This window comes from Vipera berus (assembly GCF_964194415.1).
Source record: "Vipera berus genome assembly, chromosome: 1".
NCBI classification, from domain to species: domain Eukaryota; kingdom Metazoa; phylum Chordata; class Lepidosauria; order Squamata; family Viperidae; genus Vipera; species Vipera berus.
The window spans coordinates 359,328,609-359,342,988 of NC_138202.1; the positions used below are offsets into that span (position 1 = coordinate 359,328,609).

Here is a 14,380-nt window from a genome sequence, read left to right on the forward strand (position 1 = left end):
CTCTAGGCCTCTGTCATTCTCGACGGCTCCAAACGCCTCAGACGCAAAAGGGCCATCGAGGGCAGGGGAGGGAGGGGGGGGGTGTTGCCAAGACTCTATGGAAGACGCGCGGAGAGAACGGCCGCGACGTCTGAGCGTGGGACGCCGTCGCTCCCAGGATCCTTTCCGTTTCAAGATGGCGCCGGCTGCCTTTTTACGGTGAGGTCGGAGAAGGCGAAACCGGTTGGGCCAGAGCTGGGAGGAGAAAATACGGAGCGAGGTAAGAGGAATTTTGGGTTTAAACGCGGAAGGAAAGGAAAAAAAAAAGAGGAGGCTTTTCATTTTTATAAATTGGGGCGGCGTCGAGGTCGTTAAGTGAGAACTTTCCCACGGGTCTGACGTCATCACAGGGGCCTGAAAGGGGGTCCGGCTTGGGCAGAGGGGGCCTTCTCTGCCTTAAGAACAAAGATTTAATGTCCCCTTTGCATTTCCTGCTACTGTAGTCCTCAACGTACGACCACAAATCCAGCCCAACGTGTCTGAGTGAGAAACTTGTTAAGGGAGCTTTGCCCCGTTTTACGACCTTTCATGCCAGTTGTTAAGTGAATCCCTGCAATTGTTAAATTAGTAACACGGTTGTTAAGTGAATCTGGCTTCCCCATTGCTTGTTGGAAGGTTGCAAAAGGGGGTCATATGATCCCAGGACGCTGTGACCTTCATCAATATGAACCAGTTTCCAAGTGTCTTGAATTTCCATCACATATTTCACTATTTGAAACAATTTAAAAATGATGTTGTGTGCTTACAGGAAACGCATATTGGCGTATCAGACCAAAAATATTTGATAAATTCTAGACTGGGTATACAGTTTAGTGCGTCTGCTCCAGATAAGAAAAATGGAGTAGTTATTTATGTGAAGAGGAATTTAACAGCTAATCTAATTGAAGCTGATAAGGAAGATATATTATAATTGAACTTTTAATAGAAGGCAAGAAAATACTTTTAGTTGGACTATATGCACCTACTCAACAACAAGGAGAATTTTATAAACTTGTACTTAACAAAATAATTCAATGGGATTATAAATCGTGCATTTTGATGGGAGATTGGAATGGAGTGCTGGACACACAGAAAGATAAAAAAAGGTCTTTTTAAAAGTACTCCAAATCATACCAGATTGCCTAAATCTTTTTTTGAGATGAAAGATGATTTGGAACTGAGAGACGTTTGGAGAGAACGAAATTTGGAAGAAAAAGATTTTACCTTTTTTTCTGATAGACATCAATCTTTTTCTAGGATTGATTTTGTATTAACTACTAATGATATTTTTTCCTAGGGTTAAGAAGATTAAGATATGTCCAAGAATTTTATCAGATCATAGTCCAGTATGGTTGGAATTGGATAAGGAGAGGGAAGATAGGAGGTCTTGGAGATTAAATGAAAATTTGTTTAGATATCAAGAAAATGTGGATGAATGTAAAAAACAGATGAAATTTTTTTTTAATATAAATATGCATAAGGGTACCCCTATTGAAATGGTTTGGGATGCAAGTAAACCCTATATGAGAGGAGTGTTAATATATTTGAATAATAAATATAGACGTAGATTGGAATATAAGCGTAAAGAGTTAGAGGAGGAAATTAAGAGGAAAGAGAAGGCTCTGATTTTGAACCCATCTGATAAGAGGGTGAAAGAAGCAATTACTTTGTTAAGAGGTCAGTTTAATATGTTGATGGCAGATCAAGTGGCAACTAACCTACGGTATGTTAAACACAATACTTTTTGCAATGCTAATAAGCCAGGTAGGTGGTCAGCTTATTTGTTAAGGAAAAAACAAAGGTCACGTAACATAGATAAGATAGAATATAAGGGAAAAGAGGTGTTTCAGCAAAATTATATTGAAAAGGCTTTTGTTGAATTTTATTCTAAGTTATATGCTAGGGATATAACTCAAGGTTTAGATATAGATAGATATTTACAAGAAGTGAATATCCCTGTACTTACACAAGAGCAAAGGGAAGGGATGAATCAATTGATAAATGCTGAAGAAATTATTTTAGCAATTAAACAATTAAAAGTGGGTAAAGCACCAGGAACAGATGGTTTGACTGCCATTTATTATAAAAATTTACAGTTAGAAATGGTGGAACCTTTAAAAGAATTATTTAGAACAATTCAATCTGGAGGAGAAGTGCCTCCATTGTGGAAAACAGCTTTTATATCGTTGATTCCAAAGGAAGATCAAGATCTTACCCAAACCAAAAATTACAGACCAATATTGCTTTTAAATACTGATTATAAGATATTTCCTAAAATTTTAGCAAATAGATTAATGAAGGTTATGCAGCAAATGATTCATAGTGACCAAACAGGGTTTATAAGTGGTAGACAAATGAAAAATAATGTGAGACATATTGTAGATTTATTGGAATTTTTGGAGAGAAATAACCAGGTCTCTGCAGCGCTGATCTTTTTGGATGCTGAAAAGGCCTTTGATCAATTGAATTGGCAGTTTTTATTTAAAGTATTAGAGAAGATGGAGTTTGGGGATAAGTTTTTACAACCTATTAGAGCAATATATCAGAAGCAAACAGCGCAAATAATAATTAATGGTAGTCTGACAGAAGCATGTAATATTGAAAAGGGTACAAGACAGGGGTGTCCGTTGTCACCTTTGTTGTTTGTTTTAACACTGGAAATATTATTGATTAAGATACGTGACTCAAATAAAATTAAGGGAATTAAAATAAAAGATCAAGATTACAGATTGAGAGCGTTTGCGGATGACTTGGTTATTACATTAAGCCAACCGACTCAGTCGGTTGTACAGTTGCAAGAAAAAGTATGTGAACCCTTTGGGATTATGTGGAGTTTTGCATGAAGTGGCCATAAAATGCGCTCTAAACGTCATGTAAGTCACAACAATAGAAAAACACAGTCTGCTTAAAATAATACTACACAAACATTAGCTGTTGTCATGTTTTAATTGAACATAACATGTAAACATTCACAGTGCAGGGTGGAAAAAGTATGTGAACCCCTAGACCACGGGTCGGCAACCTGCGGCTCCGGAGCCGCATGCTGCTCTTTGAGCCATCTCCTGCGGCTCCCAGCCGCCCGGTGCACGCGCACCTCTTCGAACGGGCAGTGGTGCGCGCGCACCTCTGCAAATGGAGAGTGGCACCACCCGTTTGGAGAGGTGCGCGCGCACCTCTCCGAATGGGCAGAGGTGCGCACGCACCTCCGCCCGAACATGCAGTGGTGCCGCTCGTTGGGAAAGCTGCCGCGGCCCGTTTGCACAGCTGCCGCCTTCAGAGGAAGGCGGCAGCCTGCAAACGGGCCGCAGCAGCTTTCCCAACCAGCGGTGCCGCTGCCCGTTCTCCGAGGTGCGCGTGCACCTCCACCTGAACGGGCAGCGGCGCTACTCTTTGGGAAAGCTGCGGTGGCCCGTTTGCAGGCTGCCGAGGGTGGCAGCTCTGCAAACGGGCCGTGGCAGCTTTCCCAACAAGCGGCGCCACTGCCCGTTCGGGCGGAGGTGCGCGCGCACCTCTCAGAACGGGCAGTGGCGCCGCTTGTTAGGAAAGGTGCCGCGGCCCGTTTGCAGAGCTGCCGCCTTCCTCCGAAGGCGGTAGCTCTCCAAACGGGCCGTCGCCGTCGCGCAACCGGTTCCATCATACATTAAAAAATGGCAAGTGTCCGCGCATGCGCAAGAAAAAATGTTTTGCGCATGCGCAAAATGTTTTTTGCGCATGCGTGTGCATGGATGCACGCACGCGGCTCCCACTTTTTTTATGTGTGATGGAACCGGTTCCCAGTGGCTCTTTTCCTTTTTCAGGTTGCCGACCCCTGCCCTAGACTTCTCCAAGAGCTAATTGAAGCCAGGAGTGAGCCAACCTTGACTCCAATCAGTGTGATGATATTGGATGTGTTGCTGACAGCTGTCCTGCCCTTTAAAAACACACACCTGTTTTGGGTTTACTGGTCTCAAGAAGCACTGTCTGATGTGAACCATGCCTCGTAGAAAAGAGCTCTCAGAAGACCTACGATCAAGAATTGTTGACTTGCATAAAGCTGGCAACGGTTACAAAAGTATCTCCAAAAGCCTTGATGTTCATGTGTCCACAGTAAGACAGACTGTCTACAAATGGAGAAAGTTTAGCACTACTGCTACTCTCCCTAGGCGTGGTCGTCCTGTAAAAATGACTGCAAGAGCACAGCGCATAATGCTTAATGAGGTAAAGAAGAATCCTAGAGTGTCAGCTAAAGACCTACAGAAATCTCTGGCACACGCTAACATTTTTGTTGACATATCTACAATAAGGAAAACATTAAACAAGAATAGAGTACATGGGAGGACACCACGGAGGAAGCCATTGCTGTCCAAAAAAAATATTGCAGCACGTTTGAAGTTTGCAAAAGAGCACCTGGATGTTCCACAGCACTACTGGCAAAATACAGTTGCAGGAAAAAGTATGTGAACCCTTTGGGATTACGTGGAGTTTTGCATGAATTGGCCATAAAATATGCTCTAAACGTCATGTAAGTCACAACAATAGAAAAACAGTCTGCTTAAAATAATACTACACAAACATTAGCTGTTGTCATGTTTTAATTGAACATAAGATGTAAACATTCACAGTGCAGGATGGAAAAAGTATGTGAACCTTTGGACTTAATAACTGGTTGACCCTCCTTTGGCAGCAATAACCTCAACCAAACGTTTCCTGTAGTTGCAGATCAGACCTGCACAACGATCTGGAGTAATTTTGGACCACTCCTCTTCACAAAACTGTTTCAGTGTAGCAATATTCTTGGGATGTCTGGTGTGAATCGCTCTCTTAAGGTCACGCCACAGCATTTCAATCGGGTTGAGGTCAGGACTCTGACTGGGCCACTCCAGAAGGCGTATTCTGTTCTGTTGAAGCCATTGTTTTGTTGAATTACTTGTATGCTTTGGGATTTGAAATAGTTAAGAAGACTAAATATTTGGGGGTATATCTTTCAGCTTCAAATGTGAAATTATATAAAAATAATTATGAATTGTTATGGTTAAAAATACAAAAAGAGATAGTTGGAAAAAAATACAGTTATCTTTATTGGGAAGAATTGCAGCAGTGAAAATGAATGTTTTACCAAAATTTTTATTTTTGTTTCAAATGTTACCTATACTGAAAAAAGATTCAAATTTGGAAGAATGGCAGAAAGGTAATAAATTTGTTTGGGCAGGGAAAAGACCAAGAGTAAAATTTAAGATAATGCAAGATGTACATGAAAGAGGTGGTCTTAAAATGCCCAATTTTAAACTATATTATGAGGCTGCTGCTTTATCATCAATTAGTGATTGGTTTAATCTAACACAAGGGAGATTATTGAATATTGAAGGATGTGATTTATTATTTGGCTGGCATGCATATTTATTGTATGATAAGAAGGTGGATAATGTTTTTAAGATACATATATTAAGGTATGCCCTGTTGCGAGTCTGGAAAAAATATCGATATAAGCTAAATTATACCAATTTGGGCAATACCTAAACATGCAATAGAAAATATAAGTGTGGGATTTAAACACGATGTGACTACATATAAAGAAACTCTTAGAAGGGAAAGGAATGTATGGCAATTAAAGCCGTTTAATATTTTAAAAGAAGAAAGAATAGTGCGGACTTGGTTCCAGTATGGGCAGTTACAAGCTAGATGGAAGGCAGAGCAGAAAGTTGGTATTTCGACAACTGATGAAAATTTGGTTAAACAAATAAGAGATCAAAGTCCAGCGCATATAAGAAGGATATATAATGCATTGATAGAAATTGACTCAGAAGCGGAACTTGTTAAAGATTGTATGATAAAATGGGCCCAGAATTTTCAGGAGCCCATAGCGATGGATGTCTGGGAAAAGATATGGGTCAGAAATGTAAAATTTACACAGGCACAAAATTTAAGAGAGAATTTTTATAAAATGTTTTATAGGCGGCATTTAGATCCTAAAAAATTAGCATGTATGTATCTGAATTACCAGCCTAAATGTTGGAGGTGTGGTTGTGATGATGCAACGTATTATCATATATGGTGGACTTGTAAAAAAGATTAAAATTTGGTGGAATATGCAGAAGATATTTAAGAAAAAGATAAGGTTTTCTCCACAGTCATTTCTGTTGGGTATTATTACAGATTGTACTGTGATAGATACTAAATTGATGTTGAATTTAACTACGGCAGCAAGACTTTTGGTAGCGCAATATTGGAAGAAGGAGGAACTGCCTACTATAGAAGAGTGGACTTTGAAAGTTTCAAACCTGGCGGAAATGGCAAAGATTTCAGCATATTTGAAAGAACAATCGCAACAGAGATATATTTTGGAATGGAGAAGACGGATCGATTATATTCAGAATAAATATGGGACTAAAAAAGTTTCATTTAGCATTATGAATAGGTATTAGTATTATATGATGTATTATTAATTAGTTAATATTGTTTAGTTATTTAGTTATGTTTAAGAGGAGTTAAAGTGTGATAGAATTTAAAATGTTTTTTTTAGTTAGCATATTTTAGCTTAAGTTGGTAAAAGTTAATACCCTGTATTCAGCTCTGGGAAGTCCGAGGGGGGGGGGGAGGGAGGGAAAGTGGGGGGGAAGGGGGAGGAAAGGAGTTTATGTTTCTAAAATGTATTTTAAAACTTTTCAATAAAAAAAAAGAATTTCCATCACATGACCGTGGCGATACTGCCATGGTTGTGAATGTGAAAAACCTGTCACGCGTCACTTTTTTCAGTGCCTTTGTAACTTTGAACGGTCACCCAAATGAACGGCTGTAAGTCGTGGACGACCTGTATAAGGAAGACCTGAAAGTTTGCATTAAGTCAGCATGAAGCAGCCCTGTTGAATTTCTGCCTGTCAGAATAATAATAATAACATTCATCGGGGCACTGGGAACTATGCAACAAAACTTTGCAAAATACAAATGGCAGCTTCCTGTAATAACTCCAGCAAAGCTACAAAAAAAAAAACTGCGCTGCTCGGAACATCTTACATTTTAAGGAGGTACCTGGTTGAGACCTAAGATGCTGGCAGCAACCCGTGTCAACCATTAGTGCCAGTCAATTTGAGTGTTCGGTTGACTGAGTTTCATGTTTTATGAATAAAAGTTTTAAATAATAATAATAATCTGGCATCCCCATTGACTTTGATGGTCATAAGGTCGCAAAAAGTAACACTAATAAAAAAGTTGGAAGGGAACCTGGAGGTCATCTAGTCCAACCCCCTGCTCAGGCAGGAAATCCTATACCATTACAGACAAACGGCCGTCCAGTCTCTTCTTAAAAACCTCCAGCGTTAATAACAGAATAACAGATTTGGAAGGTACCTTGGAGGTCATCTAGTCCAACCCCCTGCTCAGGCATGAAACCCTATAGTACCATTTCAGACAAATGGTCATCCAATCTCTTCTTAAAAACCTCCATTGTTGGAGCATGCACCACTTCTGGTTAATTTTGGGATTGATTGGAGGGGCAGGGAAGGGCAGGGGCTGTTCCTCCCTCCGCGGCCTTTCCGATGTGTTATGCCTCCCTCCCCATCTTTAGTTTTAACTTGTATTTCAATGTGGTTTTATACATTATTCATATATTGATGGGGGTCCTCTCTGAGCTTAAGTGTTTTTCTTGCAGACGTTTCATGACCAAACTAGGGAATGTAACCGGGTGTACAAGGGAGTGGGGCTTGCTCACAATTAGAATATAAATTAGAACTAGAATATAAATTGAGAGCAAACCCCATTTACATTAGCACTGATGATGTTACCTAGTTGGGTCATGAAACGTCTGCAAGAAAAACAAGCTCAGAGAACACTCAGGACTCCTCATGTCAACCCTCAGCTACAAATATTCCCCTTTATTGGGAGTGGCTTTTCCTGCCCCCTTTCGTGACCATCCTAGGAAAGTGGTAGCGGGGGAGGGGAATGAGCTGAACCGGTGGCAGCACCGCCCAAGCCTGAGCGAGAGACGGCTGGAGCTGCTGGGCTGTCGGGGCTGAGCGGAAGCGCCAGGATCAGCACCAGGATCCGGCTGGAGCTCGGCACTGATCCTGGCGCTTCTGCTGAGCCCAGAAGAAGCGCCGATCAGCTGGAATGTTGCAGCATCTCCAGGGTCTTGTGATTTACATTCAGACGCTTGGCAACTGATTCATGTTTATGACGGTCACAATGTCCCAGGGTCAGGTGAAGTGGCCAAAACCTGCTGCAACCACCCAGCAGATGCGGGGGGAGAATAAAAAGCAAACACCCACCCCACCCTACCCCCGCTGCCAATCCTCAAGAGAAATGCTCCCAACCATGAAAACCTCGGACAGGAGGAAGAGCGCCGCCGGGCGGGCAGGCAGGCAGGCGTCTTGCTCGGCTGTGGCTCGGGGGGCGCTTTTTTCAGGGCCATTGTAACTTTGAGCAGTCACTAAGCGAACTGTTGTAAGTCGAGGACTACCTGTGCTTCATCACTTTTTTCTTTTTTTGGGGGGGGGGTCATCAAGTTTTTGACCCCTTGCTAGGCGACTGGTGGTCGTCGGATGTTGCCCTATCCTAAAAGGGGCACAGTGGGTGAAAAGGTTGAAAAGTCCTGGCTTAGACCAACCTGTCTCTCGGGAGTGACAGTTGAGGGGGAAAATAGAAAAAAAAATGTTTTGGATATGTTTGCCGCCTTGACCTCTTTAGTAAAGATGAATAAAATCTGTTTCTCGTTTGTTCTGCCTGGCTCGGTTGAAGGGACGGTAGTATCTTGGGTTTCCGAGAAACGCATCTGCATTCCGTGAACGGTTCTGTTTTTCCTCGCAGGAAGCCACGGTCCTGAAGGAGGAGGAGAGCTGCCCCACCCAGTCGAAGCCATGACCGCCGTAGTGGCCAAACGGGAAGGCCCCCAGTTCATCAGCGAAGCAGCCGTCCGGGGCAACGCAGCCATCCTGGATTATTGCAGGACCTCCGTCTCGGCTCTGTCGGGAGCCACGGCCGGCATTCTCGGCCTCAATGGCCTCTGCGGCTTCATCTTTTACTTCCTGGCCTCCGTTTTGCTCTCGCTGCTTTTGGTGTTAAAAGCCGGGCGGCGATGGAGCAAGTACTTTAAATCCCGACGGCCACTCTTTACCGGCGGGCTGATCGGAGGCTTATTCACATATATTCTTTTCTGGACTTTCCTCTACGGCATGGTGCACGTTTACTAGGAGGAGGAGGAGAAGGAGGAGGAAGAAGAAGATGAAGCTATAGCCAGGACACCTCTGAGGAGCGTGGCCCCAGACAGATCCTTCCTCTCTGATGCCCTAACGCTGAGGATCCTGGTTCGCTGCTTGCCCTCTTCGCACGCTCCCTAACTTATGTAGAATCCTGCTAATTAAACAGAATGTGAAACACCCTTTCCCCCCCCCCAAAAAAAAACCTTTAAAAGTGACATGTAAAAAAACACCTGTCCTCCAATCCAGAGGATGTGGCCTGGAGCTACTACTTACTACCAAGTAAACATTTGCAACGAGTTCAGTGGGAGTTTTATTGAGGGGAGGGAGGGAGGGGGGGGGGACCATTTGTAGCTGTCTCCATGTTCACAACCCAGCCAGTGTGGCGGAAGGCAATTGATGCTGGATCTTAACGTTCAATGTCCATCAGTTCAAGACCCGTGGAGACCCAGATTTCTCATCGCCGCCCAACGTAGTACAGGGCTCTGCAAACTTGGCACCTATAAGACTTGTGGACTTCCAGCTCCCAGAATTCCTGAGCCAGCCATGGCTGAGGAATTCTGGGAGTTGGAAGTCCACACATCTTAAAAAGTTGCTAAGTTTGGAGACCCCTGGGCTAGTAGTGCATGTAGGACTGCAGCCTACATGCACTGGATTCAAGAAAAAGAATCGGAAAGATAATTTATTACTCTCTATTATCCTTTTAACTCTCATGCCACGATAGCTCTAAAGTTATAATAATAATATCTGTAATACCATCAAACATCCACATCCACATAGAAAATGCCAAATCCAGTCTGAACATCTGGCTGGCTGTGCGATGATCAATAATAATAATAAAGTTGGAAGGGACCTTGGAGGTCATCTAGCCCAACCCCCTGCTCAGGTAGGAAACCTTATACCATTTCAGACAAATGGCTGTCCAGTCTCTTCTTAAAAACTTCCAGTGTTGGAGCACCCACAACTTCTAGAGGCAAGGAGTTCCACTGGTTAATTGTTCTCACTGCCAGGAAGTTTCTCCTTAGTTCCAGGTTGCTTCTCTCCTTGATGAGTTTCCATCCGTTGCTTAAATGTGCTTTACCTCTACCTGTATATTGATGGTTATATACATAAATAGGGAACAATCCTCACCGTCACACTGATAATGTTCCTTGGTTGGGTCACGAAATGTCTGCAAGAAAACCGCCAAACTCGGAGAGCGCCAAGGACCCCACAATTCAACCCTCAGCTACCAATACTCTCACTCGTGTGTGTTCTTCTGTGTGTTATTTTTTACAATCGTCTTACATTTTTTTTCCCCTTAGTAGAAGAACTCAGGTTGGGTTAAATGTTCTTACTTTGTCTAATCATGCATCCCTCTTCCTCTGTTTACATTTTTTTTTTATCCTTTAACTAAAAAAACACCTTTAACTGCTTCGCAGAAGTTCTCTGGCTATAGTTACATCACAGTCACGGTTTCATGTGCCACAGTTTTAGTTTTCATTCGTTCTTTTTTTTTTTTTTGAGATTTGGGGAGGAAATCCTCCTATATTTCTGTGTATTTAGTATTCTCTGCATAGGGATTTCTGGACGAAGATATTAAGGCAGTGAAAATTCATTGAATTTCCCTCTCAGACCTGGTGACACGCAAGAAAAAAATCTCTAGCCTAAAGCAATTTTTTTCTGGGCACCTAAAACGAGGCTTCTTTTGGTATCTGCTTTTTTTTTTTCCCTGAGAAATATTAAAAAGACCCAAACAAAACGTACGTTTTTTAATTTTAAATGTGGGTGGGAAAGGTACTACCAGTCTCCAGATTTTTTTTTACCTTAAAGGAGGAACAGATGAATCTCTAGTTCAGTGTTTTTCAACCACTGTTCCGCGGCACACTAGTGTGCCGCGAGATGTTGCCTGGAGTGCCGTGGGAAAAATTGAAAAGTAATTATAAAATACTTTCTTTGTGTTTATTTGATTCCTATTCAAGAGAATTACTTTATATATAGTCAATATAGGCACAGAGTTAAATTTTTTAACATTTTCTAATGGTGGAGTGCCTCGTGATTTTTTTCATGAAACAAGTGTGCCTTTGCCCAAAAAAGGTTGAAAAACACTGCTCTAGTTTGAGTTAATCAATGGCTGCTAGTAACAACAGTGCCATGAAACAGGCTTATTTGTCCAGATCAACAACAGACCGAGATGTTGCGTTCTCTGTCTAGGCTTCATGGAGGATCCTGGCTGGATGTGATGAGAAACAGGCTGTTAAATTGTTTTTTGGGGTTTTTTTTTCGACAGTTCCCTTTTTAGGAAACGTCGAAGTTGCACAGAAACGATTGCAAATGTTTCACATACTTCCTTTTATTCTTTACATTCATAATCCAACTTTCATAAAGACACAGCAAATAACTTTTTCATGCGCGCATAGTTTTGCAAGGTCCATTTGGAGACACAGAGCGTCAATGATCTTGGGGAAAAAAATATATCAAAAAGTTCTTCCTTTTCCAACTGCGTCAATTGCTTCTTCACTGCTATTTTCATGAAATAAAATTGGGGGGAATATGTGCGGTTTTTTTGTCGCAATCTCCCCTTTGCATTCATTGCTTCTGTGTCTTAGCAAAGAAACTGTAAACTTTGGTCTATGTTAGGGGTGACCAATCTCGGCAACTTTTAAGACCTGTGGACTTCAACTCCCAGAATTCCCCCAGGCGGGGGAATTCTGGGAGTTGAAGTCCACAAGTCTTAAAAGTTGCCAAGATTGGACATCCCCGCTCTACTGCTTTGGTTTGAGATTGATAATCATTCTCCAGATCTTAGAAAACTGCTTTATTCTCCTGGCGCACAATTCATCTTGCTAATTATGCCTAATTATAGGAATCCTTTTTTTAAAAAAAGCTTACAAAAACGTAAGCTTGGTCCTGAGTTTTAGCTTTACGACCGAAATTATGACTGTGAATATGGCCTCTCCAGCGAAACGTATGATCCAGTTCTGAAGTTGTAATGCAACACACACACACACAAAGAGAGAGACAGACAGACAGACAGACATGACTGAATTTTTAGCTGCTCGGCAACCAGGCCTCATTTACGTGATTTTCAGTATCCTGTGGTTACATGGCCCTGATTTACGACATTTTTGCCATTTACTTCCGGTTTCAGACACTGAATAGAAAAGAGTTGGAAGGGACCTTGGAGGTCTTCTAGTCCAGCCCCCTGCTCAAGCAAGAGGACCTATATGATCTCAGACAGGCAACCAAGGGGTTTTGAAGTGGTATTAACCCTTCATGTGATCTCGATTCTGTCCCTCTGTTGACGCAGCCTAGCACCGTGTTGGCTTTTTTGGCAGCTGCAGCACACGGCTGGCTCCTATCTAAGGGATGGTCCACTAGGACTCCGAGATCCCTCTCACACATGCTACTGTTGAGCAAGTAGAATAGAGCTACAAGGGATCCTGGAGGTCTTCTAGTCCAGCCCCCTGTTCTCAAGCAGGAGAACCTATGCCATATCAGACAGGTGAATGTCTAGTCCCTTCTTAAAAATCTCCAGTGATGGGAGCGCCCACGATTTCTTCTGGGGGTAATATGTTCCTCCTTCATTATTCTTATAAATAACTCAAGGCGCCAAACAATACTGCTTCCTCCTCCTATTTTCCTAACAACAACAATCCCGTGAGGATGTGAAGGAAAGACAGGAAAGGAAATGAGGGGGGAAAAAAGGCCCAAACTGCAAAAAGAAACAAAATTAAAACAATAGAAGTAGCTTCCAATTTTCTTTGCAGCAATTATAAACACAAATGCAACATTATCTCTTACTCTATAGTTTTCTTTAAAAAAATCTTTACGATCTATTTCTTCTCATCGAAATCGTGTTTATTTTTAAAAAAACTTCATTTATTTTTTTTTAAAAACGTGCAGAAATTCCTGGTGAAGCAACAATCAGGAATATGGCTTGTGGTTGCACAGGTAACCTTCTAATTTAATTCCTGCAACTTGCCCACCCTGTGCACGGGTCATAAAGCGAGACCTGGGTTTGTATGTAAATTCATGCCATAGTCAGAAAAATATAAAATTCAGTCTGTCTCCTTCCCCTGAAGTAGAGATTCGAGACACACCAGTGACCAACCCACAATACTACCTATCTTCATTGTGATCTATTTTTCATGAGTTGGCTGGATGCTGGAGAATTGTTTATGCACATTGCAGGGATTTATTCAGAATTCCTGCCTCATCCCACAGGCTGGAGAAATGTTTACGCAGCTTGCAAGAATTTTATTTCGAATTCTGGCATAATCCCACAGGCTTAACAATTTTGCAGGGAGAGATCCAAAACGGATAGCAGAATGATTAAAATCTTATTCATCATATAATTGCAGACGAGATGCCCAGAATGGGATTATTTTCAGAGTCGCTTTGAAGGGCAAAGATGAATGGCAAATAAATAATGATGATGATGATTATGATTATGGCAAAAGAAAGCAAATGTAGTACCAATAGCGACGGGCCCTTTGGGTGCAATCCCAAAACATCCGGAGCACCCCTTGAATGCCACTGCCATTGACAAATTCACCATCGGTCAATTGCAAAAGGCAGCTTTACTCAAAAGAGCTTAAATCCTGTGATGAAACTTTAACCCCATTCAAGCATCCACATCTGCCTATCCCGGGTCCTTGGGCGGACAAAAAGGCCCAATCCAGACTGAACATCTGGCTGACTCTGCAAAGAACCATAATAAGCAAATCCAAAACATCTGGAGCACCCCTTGAACTGACAAACTGGCCATCGGTCAATTGCAAAAGGCAGCTTGATTGGGAACAGCTGACATCCTGCAACAATATCTCTAAACACCCATCAAATATCCACATCTTCCTATCCCGGGTCCTTGGGAAGGACTCAATAGGTGGATGCCAAATCCAGTCTGAACATCTGGCTGACTGCATGATGAACAATAATAATAATTCAGCGTGGACAATTGTCTTCTCCCATCCTCAGTTGCCCTTTTGACACAAACGTCAGGGGCTAAGAACAGCTGTGTTAGGTTATCCAGATGCCACCCTTTTATATCCACCACGCAACTGCAATCCTTAACGCAAGATTTTCTGGTGTTTGGTTTCGATTTTAAAGAGTTAAAATCCTGCAAGGCGTACAGATACCCTGGGCTCCAGATTCCAAAAAAATGAGGGTCGTAAGAAGCTGAGAGCACATACTTTCTTGCAGCTTCTGTGGTC

The 14,380-nt window shown here is 42.2% G+C and overlaps 1 protein-coding gene across 1 annotated transcript; it reads left to right on the plus strand.

Annotated features, from left to right (window-relative positions):
* The first annotated feature begins 130 nt into the window (after positions 1 to 130).
* LOC308674227 (ER membrane protein complex subunit 6) lies at positions 131 to 9,484 on the plus strand. Its single transcript, XM_081338546.1, has 2 exons — positions 131 to 259; positions 8,797 to 9,484. Exon 2 carries the CDS (start codon positions 8,847 to 8,849, stop codon positions 9,177 to 9,179), a length of 333 nt encoding a protein of 110 aa, XP_081194672.1. The 5' UTR covers positions 131 to 259; positions 8,797 to 8,846; the 3' UTR covers positions 9,180 to 9,484.
* Positions 9,485 to 14,380: the final 4,896 nt, after the last annotated feature.